Raw genomic sequence first — 18,701 nt, forward strand, 5'->3', positions numbered from 1 at the left:
ATCGAACGTATATGTAGCAAGCGCATTACCCCACTGAGGTATCCAGCTACTTTGGGTAATCTGAGATCTCGCTGAGGGCAAGGTGAAAAACATGAACTAAAGTAGGTTTTTCCAATAAACCCCCTTTTCCATCGTACGTCCCTTGATCTTCGATAGTGAAAGTTGGTGTTGCGGATGAAAGTCTTTGTGTCACGAAAGGGTTAAGGGGTGCATTCCGATCCCGTTCCTCAGGGGCCGCGGCGGAGCGTGTGGGTGTCTGCGCGCGGTGAGTCACGCCTGGCCGCCGCGAGCTCTCTATAAGCGCGCGCGGGATAGTGCAAGGAGCGCAGAGGGAGCAGAGGCAGCAGGCGCTCGAGCCCCTGGGACCGGAAACCGAGGCCACGGCGCGACCCTTCCGGATCTCTGAGAAGAAAGGCAGCCCGTGCTTCTTTCCGGCAGCGCTAGCTCTCGACAGGACCGCACTGGATCCCCTGCACGGTCGCAGGATCAGAGAGATCTCTGTGGAGACAATTGCACCGAGGTGTTAATCTTGCACAGTGGACGGCTGAGATATAGTACAGGAAACTTATACACATTGGCAGATCTCCTTGGAAACTCGTTGGCGTCCGTATCAGAAATTCGTGGAAAATATTAGAAAGCCTTGCAGAGTGAACTTTCTAATTGGAATTCATGTTGAGTGATTGCAATATCTTATTGCAAACTGTGACATTCTGGGAATCGAAGATACTTTTTCAGTATTTAATATAGCCCGTTGGACACTTTTTGACTGTCTTAATATCAAAGATACCTCGCTGGACACTCTTAGACAGTCTTTGTATGGACAAGAACTTTGTGACTTTCTGCCTATCGACACATCATTGCAGACTCTACGACTTCTTAGTATTGACGATATCTCAATAGTTAGTCTTCGACATTCTCAGTATTGATGATATCTCTCCAAAGTTAGTCTTCGACATTCTCAGTATTGACGATATCTCAATAAATAGTCTTCGGCGTTCTTAGTATTGACGATATCTCAATAGTTACTGACAAAATCTCAATAGTAAATCTTTGAAGTTCTTAGGATTGACGATACATCAATAGTTACTGATGATATCTCAATAGTTACTGATGATATCTCAATAGTTACTGATGATATCTCAATAGTTACTCTTTGACATTCCTTACGTCGATGATAATATCTCATTGGAAACTCTAACAGTGTTGCATTCCGAAGGCATCTTGTTATAAACTCTTGCACTTTTCTAGTATCGGAGATACAGTGCAAGAATTTGATGTTCTGACTATAACAGATAAGTTAGTGTAAAGACTTGCGTATTCGCAGTACTGAAAAGACTCACACTGCCCTGGTATCTGAGGTACATCGTTCCAACTCTACAGCTGCTCATCTTCGGTGCTGGTGCTCCTTGTCGGTGATAATGAGCCGCCTCCTGCTTCTTTCGCTCATCCTGGCTGGCGGGAACGCAGCATATCTTCCTGACGACCTTGCGCCGCAGGAGGAAGCCACGGTAAGTGTTCTATTGCGTGAGTGTCTGGTGTAATGCGCATCCTGCAGAGATCTGTGGGCTACCTCAGGGAAACATGGTTGGCTGGATCTTTGCAGATATTGCTCAGAATTAATTTTAATAATGAGTTCTCTTAAAAACTTTTAAAGCACTGACACACTCCAGAGTAAGAATTGAGTAGTATATGATAATCGTTATTACACGCTCCTTTATATTAATGTGTCTCTTTAGCATATGTACCTTGTCTTTCAATATCCCCCTCATACATATATTTCTTGCCTGCACTTCCTAACTTTTGGGGCTGTGAAAGTGCTGTGTAGTGAAGGTATCATATGCCCGCAGAGCTGCTTTCGGCGCTGCATCCAGAGCCTGGAAAGATCTCACCCTTTCAGGGGGTCCCCCAAGCATGCCCCAGTACAGCAAAGGGCTGAAGGAACCTCTCTAAAGAGCAATACATTAGGACTCAGTAGCAGGCCTCAGATGCTGTCAGAGACCAGGTTATACCTCCAGTCACTCCTTGAATGTGTCTGTGCTTTTAACGCCTGCCATCCTCTTCTGCAGCTTTCTGCCCTATGCAAATACCACATACATGCAGTTTCTGTGTGTGATGAAGCTTGCACTGCTGGTGCCGCTGCAGTACCTGTTCTGTGTGTTTGAGTGTTGCATTATTGCACCTATTATTAGGGTAAGTATCCTGCATTCCTGCTGTGGTGTGTCTGTGTATGGGGTGTGTCTGGGTGCATTTCCACTGCTTCCTGTGCTGTGTATGTGTGATGAAGCTTGCACTGCTGCTTATGCAGTACTCGTTCAATGTGTGTGTTGCACTGTTGTCTGTGCTGCACCTATTCTGTGTATAAGTAAAGCTTACATTGCTGCTTCATGTGTGTGTAATTTTCTCTTCTTCCCGTCTTATCCCTGTGTGATGGAAGTTTGCACTGCATGTTTTTCATATGAGGAGGATCAGATTGCTGCCTGCACCCTGCATGCTCAGTGTTTGTGAAATATGCACTGCTGCATCGATTCATTGTGTAGAAGAAGCTTGCACAGGCGAGGCTTCGCCTGTCCTTTCTCTGAGCCGGTGCTGCTTGCGCCGTTGCTGTCGGTACTATACCAGTTCTGCCTGCTTGCATTTATGCTGCTCGTGCTGTAATTATTTGACATGTGAGTGAAGCTTATACTGGTGCTGGCTGTCCCTTTTGTGTGGGGGAAGCTTGCACTGTTGTCTGTACTGAAGCTGAATCTGTCCACCAATTGGTCCGATGTTGGATGTGACATGACTTTTAATCTACCAGGAATGTAAAAGTTATTGATTTCTATGCATATGCTTTAATGGTAAAAAATAGACAATTCCCAAAAAGTCAAACTGTTTGAGAAAGGCGAGGACTCGCTCAATGTACAATCTTGGGCATAGCCAGCTTGGCAGCGGTGGGGACGCTTGCATTGCTCCTTATGCCGTACATATGTTTAATGTTTTAGAAGTGTGCGCTGCTGCTTATGCAGTACATGTTTGTGTGTGAGAGAACGTCGTACTGCTGCTGTACTGAATGTAATCTCCCTATGAGGAACTCTTGCAAGGATGTGGCTGCCTTGTTCTATATGCATATAATGTGTGACGGAAGCTTACTACTGCTGTGTTGTACCCATACAGTCCTTAAGGAAACCTTACAGTGGTACTGCTACTACCCTGCTGCCTGTTCTGTACTACTTTTATCTGTGAGGGGAGGGAGCGCGGCTCTGCTGAAGCTGTTCTTTGTTGGCAAGGGGACCTGGCACGCTTGCTGACTGTGTTGGATCTCTTTAGTCCGAGACAGAACTTTCAAAGCTGAGTTCTTTCTGCTGTTTCCTGGCTCCTTTTCAGCAATGCAGGAATGAATTTCCGTTCCCATGAGTTCAAGCCCTGGAGGCAGTTGTTCTACACATGTTTATCCACAGGGGCAGCCTTGGCGCCTCCCGCGACGTTTCGGCATGCTTTGGGATCTCAACTGGGCTTCTGAAGCTGGAGAGGGGCCATTTTTCTTTGAAACCACACACCTGTTGGGTACATTCCATGACCTTGTGACAATATAGAGACCCAGATATGTTTGGCACAGGAACATTACTAAACCCACCCGTCAGCCCATTTCCCTGAATACGGTGACCTCATAGCCTGTTCTCAGTCTTCTGGTCTGTCTTCCTGTCCGCCTCCTCAGTGTGCGGCAAACCAATCACAAGGCACAGTGGGCTGTAGACCACTGACACCGCTGGCACCTAGTGGGACCGTGGACCGAGTTCCCTTTCCTCTCTTGGCATCCTCTAGCAATTTAGGGTCTTATGGGCTGGTGTGATGGCGTTGAGTTCCAGCTGTGTAGTAAAACTTTGTGTGACCTTAGCCTGGCAGGCCTCTTCATCTCCCCATTCTCCACTTGAATGAGCTACTTTTGGGAGGACTTTAAAAATGTGAATGTTGTAGCGCTCTGTAGGTGAGCTCCAGACAACTGTTCTTTTTGCATGCCCCTGCTTACATACAGATGTCTTCCACCCATGATGAGGAAAGTCAAAGGTGCTGCAAACAACACTCTTTCGATCAGGATCAGACTGCGCAAAGAGCAGAGCCACCTTGTGGCATGGCGTTGCCTGAGACGTTGATCTAAGCAGATGACAGTCGTCTCCAAAGCTGGCAGTTCCTTTATTGAAGTCTCGCCTATAGTTAGCTTTTAGCTGTCTGTTATCGAAAGCCTATTGTGGACAGTACTAATACTCCAAGTTGGCTTATGGCCAGCCCTTTGCTCACCTTTTTGGCTTTCTTGTCAATCTCATTTGCAGGCTTTTTTATTAAATATCTTTTTTTCCTCTGTTTTTGTTAGTCCCATATTATGCTTAGCTCCTTTACCACACTTTAGATTGAATTACTTGTATCCTAATGCTCACATTCAGGGAATTTTTTTGTTTTCTTTTAACACTCCATGGTAGGGCACTCGTTTTCTTGCTCTCTGCCTCTTATGCTGCTTTTTTCCTCAGATTCCTGCCCCCGTACACTCTTTGTTGCACCAACGTCTCTCCATCCCCCAGCTCGCTTGCTTCCCTCACCCCTCTGTGACTGGCTTCTTTTTTTGTTTTAATGCTTTTTATTATATTTTTTTTTAATTCCCCCACCCGCCTCAATCTCCTCTGATACTCCCCTGCCATCATTAACGAACCTTCTACGCGGAATTCTCCCCCATTCCTCACAGTCCTTTGAACTGTTTTTTTTTCAAAGGCCCGGCAGTTGCAGTTTGTAACCAGGCTGCTCCTTTTACAAAATGCATTTACGGAAATGTTTAAATTATTTGTATTTATTTGCTGCCCTAAGATTGATGTCCACCATCTTGGAATGTTAAATAAGAAAATAAATAAAAAGGCGGCCAAGTTATGCCCTACGCGCGCATGCATCACCAGCCTGCGCCCACTGTCATGTCATGATATATATGCATGCATTTATGATGGCACAGGCGTGATTACATATCATCGCACTTTTATTTTTTATGCCGATGCTGCACAGCATTAGCAAAAAGCATTTATTTCTGCCGAAGCTGAACAGCATCTGCAAAGAGGATTAGAAAAGCCAATAGCTCAGCATTACCAGCCAAAAGGCGAGACCTACTGACTTTTACAATGCTTGTTTTTTTGTTGAGAGTATCGCATTTATTTAAGAGTGAACGCTCATCCAGAGTCCTGGTCTCTTCCACATTTGTCAATCTGCCTATTGTGGAGGGGAAACGTGCATAGACAGGTAGGCTGTTCTATCCAAACACTCTTGTGTCTGCTCAGTCAACCTATGAATGATGCTGGATTTTTTTCCTCCCCAGATTTACCTACTACAGTTTGGTTACCTACAGAAACCCCTGGAGAATCCGTCCTACGAGTTCCAGATCACGGACATCGAGGAAGCACTGAGGTAGGTGAATGTGGCCTCCAGAGGTATGTTATGTTGATTGGTTATAGCATACTAATCACACAAGAGGGTGCGTGGTTCTCAAGGTTCTTATACAAAGAGCCAGGCCCTCAGCTTCCTGCGGAACTCAAGAAGTGAGGAGGAGGCTCTGCTGTGTTGAAGGAGGTCATTCCATGTCTTGGGTGCAGTGTAGTAGAGCAGTGGCGTCTGGTGACTCTCGAAAATGTTAGGGCATTTCTAGGCTACTCTTGTTGTTGCTACCTTAATATCGTTTGTTTATTTATTTATTTGTGCAGTTTGCACACAGCACAAACTCGACCAACAGTATTGGAGCACTTTGCGTGAGTCCCATTACTTTACATAAGACACAAGACAAGAAATAATATAATAAATAAACAATCAACTTACGTTAACAGTCGATCTTCTCTGCACACACGAAGACCGACTCTTTGAAATCAACCAGCACTGTGTGCTGAATTGAAGAGCTGAGCAATGCCTGCTGGGCGGGCAAAGTGAAACTAAGCACCATGCATCTCAGCCAATGAAAGCACTGCTTCCAAGCTGTTTATAATATGAAACTGCATAAAGAGCAGTGCGGGGATTGGCTGGGATAGGCGATCACAGCGCTCCATCCGAGACCGATGGAGCTGTGTCTTGGCTTCCCCAGCTCAGTGACAGTGATGGCTGGGAAAGCCTGAACTGCGCATGTCGGGCTGGCCATAAGCAAAATACTGGTTAACCTGACATGCACACTTCAGTAAAAAAGCCCTAGCTGTAGGTCACCAATAAACCACGCCTACTAGTAAAAACAGTATGCCTAGTGTCTTCTGGGAGAAGCAGCTCTATGATGGCATACATAATGTGTATATGTGAATGTAAGTAATGGCTCGCAGTCAGATGGTCAATGTCCCTGTGGAGAAAGCACCCCTGAGTGAGAGTGCGGCAGAGCATAGGTGTCTGGTGAAAGTGTATGCGGCTGTTCAGGTATTTTGGTCCTGTGTTGTGTAAAGCTTTGTATGTGTGGTATGTGTGTGTGAGAAGTTTGAATTGGCTGTTCTTGTTAATTGGGAACCAGTGAAGCTTCCTGAGATGCAGTGTGATGTGGGTGCGGCATGGCAGGTGGAGTATGAGACTTGTCAAGGTGTTCTGGATGGTCTGGAGTCTGTGTAGGAGTTGTTTAGAGAATCCAGCGCAGAGCGTGTTGCCGTAGTCCAGCCTGCTGATTATGAGTGCTTGCTTGACGGTCCGTCTGGTGTTCTGAGGCAGCCATTTGAAGATCTTTCATAGCATGCATAGGATGTGGAAACAGGAGGTGCACACTGCATTGACTTGAGCTGTCAAGTTGAGCTTGTCATCTAGGATGATCCCTAGATTTTTTGCATTGTCTGTGTGTGGTGTTCCTAGCTCCATCAGCCACCAGGTGGAGTCCCATGGGGAGGTCTTGTTGCAGAAGACCAGTATTTCCGTCTTGTCGGAGTTGAGCTTCAGTCAGTTGATTCGTATCCAGTCTGCTACCATGGTCACGCAGTTGGTGAAGTTGGTTCTGGTGGTGGTTGTCTTCTGCGTCAGGTAGAGAATGAGTTGGGTGTCATCGGCGTAGGAGATGACAGTAATGTCTTTTGATTGGATTATGTTGGCAAGCGGTGTCATGTATATGTTGAAAAAGGTAGGGCTGAGGGATGATCACTGTGGGACTCTGCATATCATCAGTTTCTTGGTCTCTGATGTGAAGGGTGGCAGCCTGACCCTTTGGGTTCTTCCAGTGAAGAAGTACCAGATCCATTTGAGAGCTAATCCTTGTATACCAATCTTGTGGCGTCCTCTGATGAGTGTGTTTTGGGAGACAGTGTCAAAGGCTGCGGAGAGACTAGACAGAATGAGGGCTGCTGTTTCTTGATCCAGAATGATTCAAATGTTGTAGGTGGCCGCGATGAGTGCTATGGTTCTTTCTGAATCCTGATTGAGTGTTGTCTGGAAAATGGTAAAGTTTGTGGTGGGTTGTGGGTTGTGAGTTGCTTGTTGATGGCCTTCTCAATCACTTTGACTGGATAGGGAAGGAGGAAGATGGGTTGGAAGTTGCTAGGTTGATTCAGGTCCGCCATGGTCTACTTGAGGAGGGTGTTGACTTCTGCAAGTTTTCACTCCCCTGGTAAAATGGCAGATGTGGCGGAGGTGCTGATGATGTGGGTCAGGGTGGTGCTGATTGGTCATGTTCCCAGGTTGTAGATGTAGTGGGGAATAGGTCTGTAGGGCCCCTGAGTGAATTTTCCGCATGATTGACACTGTGTGATTTCTGGTGAAGGTTGTCCGTTCGATCAGGAAGCCATCTTGACTGGTGGTGGATTGGTTAGCAATTAATTCTCTGGGGTTGGGATTGTGTGCAAAGTTGCTGTTTTGTTTTTGCTGTAGAAGAAGTTGGATAGGTTGTCGCAGAGTTGTTGGGAGGCAGCGATTTTGACAGTGGCTGAGTGTAGGAAGCTGGCTCTGTATCTACTATACCAAAGTGAGGTATAGTGTGCACAGAGTCCAGTGGAACCCCAAAGGTAGGCAGAGGTAAAAGTAGATAGCACCTTACTCTCTATTTGTGGTAGTATGGGCGAGCAGTAAGGCTGTATCAGAGGACAGTGTTAAGCATTAGTTGTACACACTTAATCAGCGAATGACTTCACACACTCAAAGACTGAACTTCAGACCAATTGGTTTTGTATAAAAATATTCTTTTAGTTACTTTATGTCCTAGAACCAAGCAAGCCTGGCACAGGTAAGTTGATAAATACTTTGCAGTAAATATACAGCTTGGAAATGCAGTTGTAAATGTACTTTGAATGGTTTCAGTTTGGATTACTGGTAATGCAATACTGTGTTATGTTGTACAAATACTTTGTATCGACTTTGCAGTAAAATTACAGATAAGTTACTTTTGCATTACTTTTTAGATTATCTTTTTAGATTACTTTTTCTACTCAGTGTGATATGGCTAGATATCACACTGGGACATGTCCTAGAGAAAAGGTAGGTAAAGTCAGTTTTGCACAATTGCTATTTTTCATGCTTCCATACAAATCAACTCCACACTTAAAACATTTTTCAGAGAAAACAGTCAATAGGTTCCTATGGAGAGAAATGAAGTTAACTGTTACCAGGTCAGTAATTGGTCTTTGGAGTTGAGCTCCTGGGGTTAGGACAAGGATTTCCCCAGAGTCAAGGATGCACCCTCAGCTGCACTAGGGCGGCCGGGTGCAGAGTGCTGAGGCCCAATGTTATCCAATGGGGGATAGGGGGCCTCTGGTTAGTGGCTGCTGACGAGCAGGCCACTTGGCTGTGGGAGCAAAGCTCCTGGAATTAAGCTCAGGGCAAATGGGGGTTTAGGCCAGCACAAAAGTTGCACCCTCAGCGGCACTGGGGCGGCCGGGTGCAGAGTGCAGTTTCGGCATCGGAAGCCCTGTAGCTTTCAATGGGGAGTCTCCGGTTTGGAAAAGCACTGCACGCTTGGGGATGAAGGTCTTCTGGTTGCGACCACCACTTCGAGAGATAAGTTGGGATGTTGGGGGTTGGTTAGGCACCGTCGGTTGGGCCACCCAAGGCCGTGGGGCATCGGGTGCAGGGGTGCCTTTTAGGGTTGGATCTTCTTACCAGCTCCTGGTCGCGTTTGGGGGACCTTGTGGATTGGAGGCTTGAGGCAGGTCAGTGGTCACTGGATCTCGGTTCAGGATTGCCGGGAAGACCTCCTTGTGGTGTTTGCCCACTCGAGCTCGGCCAGTGGTCAGCGGGTGCAGAGTGGTGCAAGTTCGCGGTGTCAGGCCAGAGCCAGAGGTTGGAGTTGAACAAGTCCAGTGTTCACGAGACACAGTCTATGTGGGTGAAGGCAGGCAGGTCCTCTGGGGTTTTTGAGGTTGCTGGCTGCAGGACACACCGGGAATTTGCAGGAGCAGGTTTGAGGTGTTGGCAGGCCGGTAGGGCTGGGGCCAAGTCAGTGGGAGTCTTCCTCTTGTTAGCTGCGGCACGGCTGTTCCGACCTTCTTCTTCTTTTCTTGTAGTTTCTTCTGGTCTCCCTTCTTGGTTCAGGGCTGCCCCCTAAATACTGTGTTTAGGGGGCATTTTACGGGTCTTGAGGTCAGTAGCCAATGGGCTACTGGCCTTAGGGTGACTACACCCTTGGTGTGCTCACCCCACGTGGGGGGGTGAGCACAATCCCTGATCCTGATTGGGGAGTGCCTACCATCTGCAAGATGGCGGGCACTGAAGAGTGGGCTTCACCGCGCCTCCCCTACCTGAGGGGTGGAGTTGGCAGAGGTGGGCACACCTAGTGGGCTGCTCTAATTTTTCCCGCCTGTCCTGCCGAAAAGTAGGAGAGACAGGAAGGGGCCTGTTCCCAATAGCAGGAGAGGCTGGGGGTCGCATTACAAAGGCTGCAAAGCCTTTGAAGCTCCGCCTGCCACAGATGGCTCTTCCTGGCCTGGGGCAAGTGTGAACACCTCCGCCCAGGAAAGGCTTTGTTTTTGGTCTCAGGGAGTGAAGGCTCCCACCCCACGGGTCCAGAAACATTTCTCGTGGTGGTAGGTTGGTGTGTACAATTCAGGGAAACCACCAGAGGCTGGTTGTTTTTCAGGGGGTATCTCTAAGATCCCCTCTGAGTGCATTTTTCATTAAATCCCACATTAACATCAGTGTGGGTTTAATGTGCTGAGAAGTTTGATACCAAACTTCTCAGTTTTCAGTGTAGCCATTATGGTGCTGTGGAGATCGTAATGACAACCTCCCAGTACTGTATACTCTTAATGGCAGCACTGCACTTACAATGTCTTGGACTTAGACACTGAAGGGGTACATGGCTCATGCACCTGTACCCTCACCACTGGTATAGTGCACCCAGCTAGAGGGGTGGCTGATCTATAATAGGGCAGTGGATTGTAGGCATGGCACACAGGGATGTGTTTAACCACAGAACCCCAGGGAAGATCTGGGGAAGGGAACTAGAAGCACGGGGTGCTAGGAGTAGGCAGCCTCCAAATCATAATTTTTAACACAAAAAGAGCCGCTCCTAGTATGATGACCTAAGTGTTATAGTGATTACAGTGTTAACTTGTGAGTGCAGGCATCTCACAAAAAGTGAAAGACTGGCCTCACACACCACCTGGTGTCATGCTTCATCATTGACCAGTCCTTGCCCTCTAAAAACTTGGTTTGATAGAGGGCAGGTATACACCTGAAGACAGGGATGCACTTCTAAAGCTAAGTGGGGGCGCTTACAAAAGAAGTGAGGTTAAAATGCCATTACAGATGTCATACTTAATTTAATGTAACTGGCATCTGTATGGTGTGTCAAATAAATGGTCGGTGTGTTGGGGATTCTATTGTCCCCCCACCGTACTATAAGTGGTCAACATGTTTCTGCCTGCTTGCCCTGAGGGGTCCGTGGCATTCATCAGGACCTATACTGCATAAACGGGCTCCGCCCTTACCGTACTATGTTGGTGAGGGTTCCACTTGGTGGGGTGAACACTTTCACACGCCACCGTATGCGCGGCTAAAGTTTACGCCCCACCAGCGAGGAAGCGAGGAGATCTGATACAGGTGCAGAGGCGGGAGTTCTCTGCATATACACGCTTGACCAAAGGAGTCTCCCCTCCTCACTCTCCTATGGGGCCAGTAGGTCCCATCAGTTAGGGTGTAAACTTTAGCCGCGCATACGGTGGCATGTGAAAGTGTCACAAGGGCCCCAAAAATCTGCATCTGGTGGGGATTCACAATCCAACAAGGGAAAACGTCAAAAGAAGCCCTGGTGCAAATTCTGTAAAAAGAAAGGGCACTGGACTTCTGACTGTAACAAGTCCAAAGACCAAACCACCACCACTCCTGCCCCTAAGGCAACTGTTCCCCCTAGTACAGCTACTGGTGGAGGTGGTACTCAGAATAAGGGTGTAGTAGGGTTGACCCTGGGTTCTGAAGTGGACTCTGGCCTAGTCAGAGTACCCACTCAGGCATTGCTGATTTTTGATGGAGACACTGATATGTCCTTCCTAGTGAGCCCCTGTAATCTGGGCAAATACAAACAGCAGCCTGTAATAAATGGCAAACGGGCTTTGGCATTCAGGGACACAGGTGCTAGCGTCACCATGGTGGCAGAGGATCTTGAGGACCCTGAGCAGATCATCCTGGCTGAAATGTAGCAGGTAACCAATGCAAGCAATGTCAGGACCAACCATAGTCTGGCAGTTGTGAATTTCTCCTGGGGAGGGGTAACAGGTGTCAAGAAAGTAGTAGTCAGTGCAGACCTCCCTGTAGAATGTCTATTGGGCAATGATCTAGAGACTTCAGTCTGGTCTGAAGTAGAGTTATAGACTCATGCTGAGATGTTGGGCATCCCTGCAGAGGTATTTGCTGTGACCAGGTCACAGGCCAAAATACATAACACTGAACCAGCTCTGGATCCTGAAACCATGGACCAGGTGCTTCCCAAGAAGAGGAGCAGTAGGGTTAAGGCAGTGCCTTCCCCTCTGTCTCAGATCACAGATTCACCTCTTGAGGGAGGAGAAGCAGATCCTGAACAAGGAACTGCCCCAGAGGGTCTTGAGCCTGATCAGGTTGAGTTCTTGCGTGCAGGGGGCCCTTCTAGGGAAAATCTGAGTAAGGAGCAACAGTGCTGCCCCTCTCTTGAACCCCTCAGACAGCAGGCTGCTGCTGAGGCTGCCGGGAGTGCTAGTGGATCCCATAAAGTTTATTGGGATGAGGGACTCCTATATTCTGAGGGTAGAGATCCAACCCCTGGAGCCACCAGGAGGTTGGTAATACCTCAGAAGCTTAGGGGGTTTCTCATGACCCTAGCACATGACATCCCTTTGGCAGGTCACTTGGACCAAAACAAGACCTGGGACAGGCTTGTTCCACATTTTCATTGGCCACATATGTCAGAAGACACCAAGGAGTTTTGTCGCTCCTGTGTCACTTGCCAAGCCACTGGCAAGTCAGGTTGCACAACAAAGGCCCCCTGATACCACTACCTGTGGTGGGGGTACCCTTTGAAAGGGTAGGGATTGGCATTGTTGGTCCCCTTGACCCTCCAACTGCATCTGGGCATAGATTTATCCTGGTGGTGGTGGATCATGCCACCAGGTACCCAGAGGCAATTCCCCTGAGGACCACCACAGCCCCTGTGGTGGCAAGAGCCCTCATTGGAGTTTTCTCCAGAGTGGGTTTCCCAAAGGAGGTCATCTCTGACAGAGGTACAAACTTCATGTCAGGATATTTGAAAGCAATGTGGAAGGAGTGTGGTGTAACTTATAAATTCACTACCCCTATCACCCACAATGCAATGGGTTGGTTGAACGTTTCAACAAAACCCTTAAGGGAATGATCAAAGGACTCCCAGAAAAGCTTGGGTGAAAATGGGACCTTCTTCTTCCCTGCCTTTTGTTTGCATACAGAGAGGTTCCACAGAAGGGGATTGGTTACAGCCCATTTGAGCTTCTGTTTGGACACCCTGTAAGAGGTCCATTGTGTTTCGTAAAAGAGGGCTGGGAGTTACCTCTCAAACCCCCAAGCAGGATGTAATGGACTATGTACTTGGTCTCCGCTCCATGATGGCCGAATACATGAAGAAGGCAACTAAAAACCTGGAGGCCAGCCAAGAATTACAAAAAACTTGGCATGACCAAAAGGCTCTGCTGACTGTGTACCAGCCAGGACAGAAAGTGTGGGTGTTGGAGCCTGTGGCCCCAGCAGCCCTCCAAGACAAATGGAGTGGCCCCCATACCATTGTTGAGCAAAAGGGAGAAGTCACCTATCTGGTGAATCTTGGAACTCCCAGGAGCCCCCTGAGGGTGCTCCATGTCAACAGATTGAAACCATATGTTGACAGGGCTGACATGGGCTTGCTCATGTCAACTGATGAGGAACAGGAGGAGGAGAGTGACCCTCTCCCTGACCTGCTCTCACAGAACCCTGATGATGGGTCAGTAGATGGTGTTGCTTTGGCAAGCAGCCTCACTGACCATCAGCAAACTGAATGCAGACAAGTTCTGCAACAGTACAGACATATGTTTAGCCTGACCCCTAGTCAGACTACCTGGTGCACCCATGACGTGGACACTGGGGAAAGTCTGCCTGTCAAGAGTAAAATCTACAGGCAAGCTGACCATGTCAGGGACTGTATCAGGACTGAAGTCCAGAAAATGTTGGAGTTAGCTGTGATTGAGCCTTCAGATAGCCCTTGGGCTAGCCCAGTAGTCCTAGTACCCAAACCTCATACTCAGGGTGGTAAGAAAGAAATGAGGTTTTGTGTAAACTACAGAGGCCTCAATGCAGTCACCAGGACTGATGGCTATCCCATACCAAGGGCAGATGAGCTGATTGATACTTTGGCCTCAGCCAAGTATCTGAGTACATTTGACCTGACAGCTGGCTACTGGCAGATCAGGTTAGCTGATGATGCAAAAGCCAAAACAGCATTTTCGACCCCTAGTGAGCACTACCACTTTGTGGTGATGCCCTTTGGATTGAAAAATGCACCTGCCACTTTTCAGAGGTAGGTGAACAAAGTTCTGGCAGGGATGGAAACTTATTGCTCAGCTTATCTAGATGATATTGCTGTCTTTAGTTCCTCCTGGCAGGATCACCTGGTCCACCTCAGAAATGTTTTATCAAGGCCACTACGTGCCAGATAGGGCAGAGTCAGGTTGTGTACCTGGGCCACCTTGTAGGTGGGTGCCAGGTTCAGCCTTTGCAGAGCAAAATCCAAACGATCATGGAATGGGTTGCTCCAACCACCCAGACACAGGTGAGAGCCTTTTTAGGCCTGACTGGGTACTATAGGAGGTTTGTAAATGGATATGGATCTATAGTGACCCCCTTGAATGATCTTACCTCAAAGAAAATGCCAAAAAGGTTCAGTGGACAGCTAGCTGTCAGAAGGCATTTGAAGAACTAAAGCAGGCCATGTGCACTGCTCCCATCTTACAGAGTCCAGACTACACCAAAAAGTTCACTGTCCAAACATATGTTTCTGAGCTGGGTGTGGGATCTGTACAGTCTCAACTGAATGGTGATGGTCAAGACCAGCCAGTAGCTTTTATTAGCAGAACGCTGCCCCCTAGAGAGAAAATTGGTCAGCTATAGAGAGGGAGGCCTTAGCTGTGTTGTGGGCCCTGAAGAAGCTGAGGCCATACTTGTTTGGTACTCACTTCATAGTTCAGACTGACCACAAGCCCCTCCTATGGCTTAAACAGATGAAAGGTGAAAACCCAAAACTTTTAAGGTAGTCCATTGCCCTACAGGGGATGGACTATACAGTGGAACATAGACCTGGGACCCAACATGCCAATGCAGATGGACTCTCAAGGTATTTCCACTTAGAACACGAAGACTCAACTGGTCAAGGTTAGTTTAGTGTCCCTGCGTTTGGGGGGGAGGGTTGTGTAGGAGAGTAGAATCTGCCTCTTATGTTGCCCCCACTTTTTTTCTTCTGTTTACACTGGTTTCTGGCTATAGTCTGGCTGGGACCCTGCTAATCAGGACCCCAGCCTCTCTGTTCTCTCTAAACAACTTGGAGTGCATATTAGGTGTACTAGTGATTGGATACTGTGGTACCTTATGAGCCCCTAGTGTATGGTACCTTAGGTACCAAGGGCATAGGTACTTCACAGGCCTACCAGGGGCTGAAGCATGTATTATGCCACCCCTGGGAAGCAGAATAGATCTGACACCACAGGCCTGCTACTGCAGACTGGGTGAGGTAGTGTTAGCACTCCTCACTGAGATATAGCTTCACTATATCTCTCCTTGCACACACATTTAAACCTATCAGTCACCCCTAAGGCAGGCCCTACCAATCCTGAGGGCAGGGTGCTTGGTTTCCATGTGAGGGGGTGCCTCTGCCTGAGCAGGGCCCCTCTGCAGCTCTCAGAGTCTATTCTCTGGGGTTGTTTGTGAATGCGGTCAAACCATATACTCTTAAGTGCATTATAACCTCGCGGTAAATGCTAACTCTGGGATGGCTGCATAAAAACATGTCATGTTTGGTGTCAAACGCTTTGGAATCATACCCCCACACCAGTAACTGGTGTGGGAGTATGATCCCACCCTTCTAGAGGGATAGACATGTACCTACTGTGGAAACACGGTAGAATCCTGAAGAGCCCTGGCATCACAAAATGGATGCCACCATTCACAGACACTGGGCTGTCCTCCTGCTGATGACCGAAACTCGCAGTGGAGGAGGCCCAACAATAGGCATCCTGTCACAGGGAGGTGTGGCCACCTCCCAGACAGGGTTTAGTGTATTGAGGCTAGGTAGGTGCACTCCCAGAGTGCTTTGAAGTCCTGCACTGGGGGAGCAGTAGGCTCCTCTGTGCATACACCAGTTCAAACCGGCTCAGGGGCTACCTGCCCCTGCTTTGGCGTGAAACTGGACAAAGGGAAGTGGGTGTAGCCACCCACTCCCCTGACCCTCCCATAGGTGGGGTCATAGAGCTAGTCCCTCCCTTCCTCTCAGTATAAGTTAGGGAACCCTTGCCATTGCAAACTAGATATCCCTGGATGACGCTCTGAAGAAGAATCCTGGCCCTTCGACGTTCCACTACCTCTGGAAGACTGAAGAATCTCCCTTGGAGTCAAGGAGTGACTCCCCTGCTTGGCAAGCACCCAATCTTGCAATCAACGGTCACAAACTTTCCCGCTCCCGCCAGAGTTCAAAGTCCCTGCATCCCAGGAAGAGGATTTCCTGACTTCTCCAAGGCCATTGTGAGTCCCCAGCGACGCTGAGGCAACTGGACCCCACGAGTGGCGAGGAACCGCAATCCCTGTGTACCGTGCACTATTTTTGAGTGCAACCCCTTCACGACGTTCTACGAACTTGTGCATCGGACCACGTGTGGTCCAAGCCTCCAGCAGGATTTCCACCGAAGATCAGAGGCCTACCCCATCCCGACTGACCGTGGGCCCCTGTTGAGTGAATCCTCCCGAGGCATCTTCGCGATCCCTTGCCGGTTGGCTTGTGGGTCCCCAGAAGACTTTTCCACAGTTCCAAAGAGCTCCCCTGGTTGCTCCACGCCTGCCCTGACTTACCCTCGCTGGGTGAGTCCCTCAGACCTTGCTGGTCTGCACCGCTGACTTTTTACACTTTCCACGAGACTTGCTGTTGCCAAGGCTTGCTGTCTCCAATCTGGTCACCGACACCGCAGTAAGCTGCAGACTTTGTGGGACACACAGAATCCAGCTCCTGGTCGTCGTTGACGCCTCCTGGACCTCGTGGCTGAAGAGTCAAGGCGCCCGTGGATCACCTGAAATCACCCGACGACTGTGGGCATCCATCTTCCTTGCCCCGGGTCACTGCCAAGTGACTTTGAACACTGTCCCCTCTACTTTCAGGTCTTCCTTCTTCTGAATCCAGCCTTGGATTCGACTGGACACTTCTCCTGTCTTCACAAGCAGCAAGTCTTCTTTGGCTCCCATTGAAAACGATGCCGCGACCCGACACCAAAAGACACCTATGCACCCGGCTTCCCTGGGTGAGGTAACTCCAGCACTACGGTGCTCCTGTGGGTGTTGGCTCTAGAACTACTTACCCTGTAAGTGACTTGCTTGTAGACTCTCCCGAAGTATCCTTAAACTCCTAATTTCCAATCGCGACTTGCTCCATTGAAGTCAATTGGGATCCGTGGCTGTGTTCTCACACTGCATGCGTCTCCCGTGGGTCCTTTACTTACCTGCCTTGGGTGGATTAGTGAGGCCCCAGCGCTTCTGAAGGCCCTAGGCCTTGTCCCCTCGCAATTCGTTATCTCTAAGTCTCTTTTTTAGTATATGGTCTGGTACGCCCCTAGGGCCCCAGCCATATTTGTGCTTAACTTATTGTGAAATGTTGGTTTGTGCATATGTTCCAGACTTCTAATCTCATAAAGAGATTAGTAGAGAGTTGTTAGTACTAAATACATATATATTTGATATATATACCTGTGTGGTGTCCTTTCATTTAGTTATTCAAGAGATTATAAGGTAAAACAAGCTGCTTTACATTCCTCTAAAGACTTAGCCTGAAGGCTGCTCTCCACAGCTACCACTAGGATAGCTTTCTTTAAAAGGTTGTCTTAAACCTACTACCATAAGAGTCGAATTGTACTGGTGCAAGGTGTCCACTTTAACTAGTGAACAGCATATACCTGGCCAACTTCTCACATCCATGCAGGCTGCATTGCAGCCTACATGGAGAACATGCACTCTCCTACAGCCCCTGGCTGGGTGACGTCCCGACCAATCACAATGCTCCACTGGAGCGTTGTGATTGGCTTAGGGGAGGGGAGGGAGGCTTCCTGTTCCTGCCGGAGGCAGGACAGCAGGAGCACACCGAGCAGTGAAGACGTGGGACCCTGGCTGGCAGAAAGGTAGGTTATAATTTTTTTAATTTTTATTATTGAAGCTCCCCGCCCGCCCCCTGTGACCCTGAGCCCGCCCCCTCTCCCCCACCAGCGAGCCATGCTGGCCACGACTGCATTTAGATGTCGACTCATGATGGTAACACAACAAACAGGAAAGGCAGGAGCAGTGCACGCCTTCCAGCCTTGAGAAGGCCAGAGCAGGTGGCAGTAGCCCCAGTTTCACTCAGACACAGGTACCAACCATGCGTACTTCCTCACACATAGAACATGTACACCAGCTGTGCAAGATTCACTTACTTAGAAGTATCAGCTGGTGACCTTGTGTCCCATGGACACATTCAGATTCGATACAGAACTTCATTGACTGCAGAGGAGTCCATGATATCCCACCTTGGATCTGAAAGTGCCCAGCGCTCACTTACTATCAGGGTTGCGGCATGTCTGAGCAGAAAAGCGATGCCAGCTCCTGCCCCCGTGGCAGTGCATGCAACTACACCACCATGGAGAAGGGGACTCTTGTATTTTCTGATGGCAGGGCAAAAGCACTGCGACGCCAGCCCTGACTTTATGGAGCGGGCATGGGAGGCGGCTTTCATGTAGAAACTGAAGGCATGGCCAGGTGGTTGGCCTAGCTGCTTCCACCCACTAGTGAGGCCCCCCCGTCGCGCTGTCATACTTCAGCCTGCAAATTCCACTGTCCTGGGCACTATGGTCAGTCCATGCACGAAAGCATCATGGCTCAGAAATGCTGGCTCAGGCATGTGACTGACAGGTGCACGGCACCGCCCCTTTATATCATCATTGGATCAGTTCTTAGCACATGGCCACAAACTCTGGACTGTCAGCCTGAGGCTGGGTCATGCCGTTAAGGGGCTGGCTTGTTCATATTTTTTCAAGACCGCAAATGGACAGGAAGTG

At 48.7% G+C, this 18,701-nt stretch overlaps 1 protein-coding gene across 1 annotated transcript in view; it reads left to right on the top strand.

Moving 5' to 3' along the window:
- The first annotated feature begins 320 nt into the window (after positions 1 to 320).
- The window catches only part of MMP19 (matrix metallopeptidase 19), a 62,675-nt gene continuing 44,294 nt past the window's right edge, over positions 321 to 18,701 (top strand). The window contains exons 1-2 of the mRNA XM_085600908.1: positions 321 to 1,508; positions 5,330 to 5,418. Of these exons, the coding sequence (XP_085457034.1) occupies positions 1,419 to 1,508; positions 5,330 to 5,418 (179 nt within the window). The 5' untranslated portion in view covers positions 321 to 1,418. The remainder of the gene's footprint in view (positions 1,509 to 5,329; positions 5,419 to 18,701) is intronic.

Source organism: Triturus cristatus, chromosome 4_2, assembly GCF_964204655.1.
Source record: "Triturus cristatus chromosome 4_2, aTriCri1.1, whole genome shotgun sequence".
In the NCBI taxonomy this organism is placed as follows: domain Eukaryota; kingdom Metazoa; phylum Chordata; class Amphibia; order Caudata; family Salamandridae; genus Triturus; species Triturus cristatus.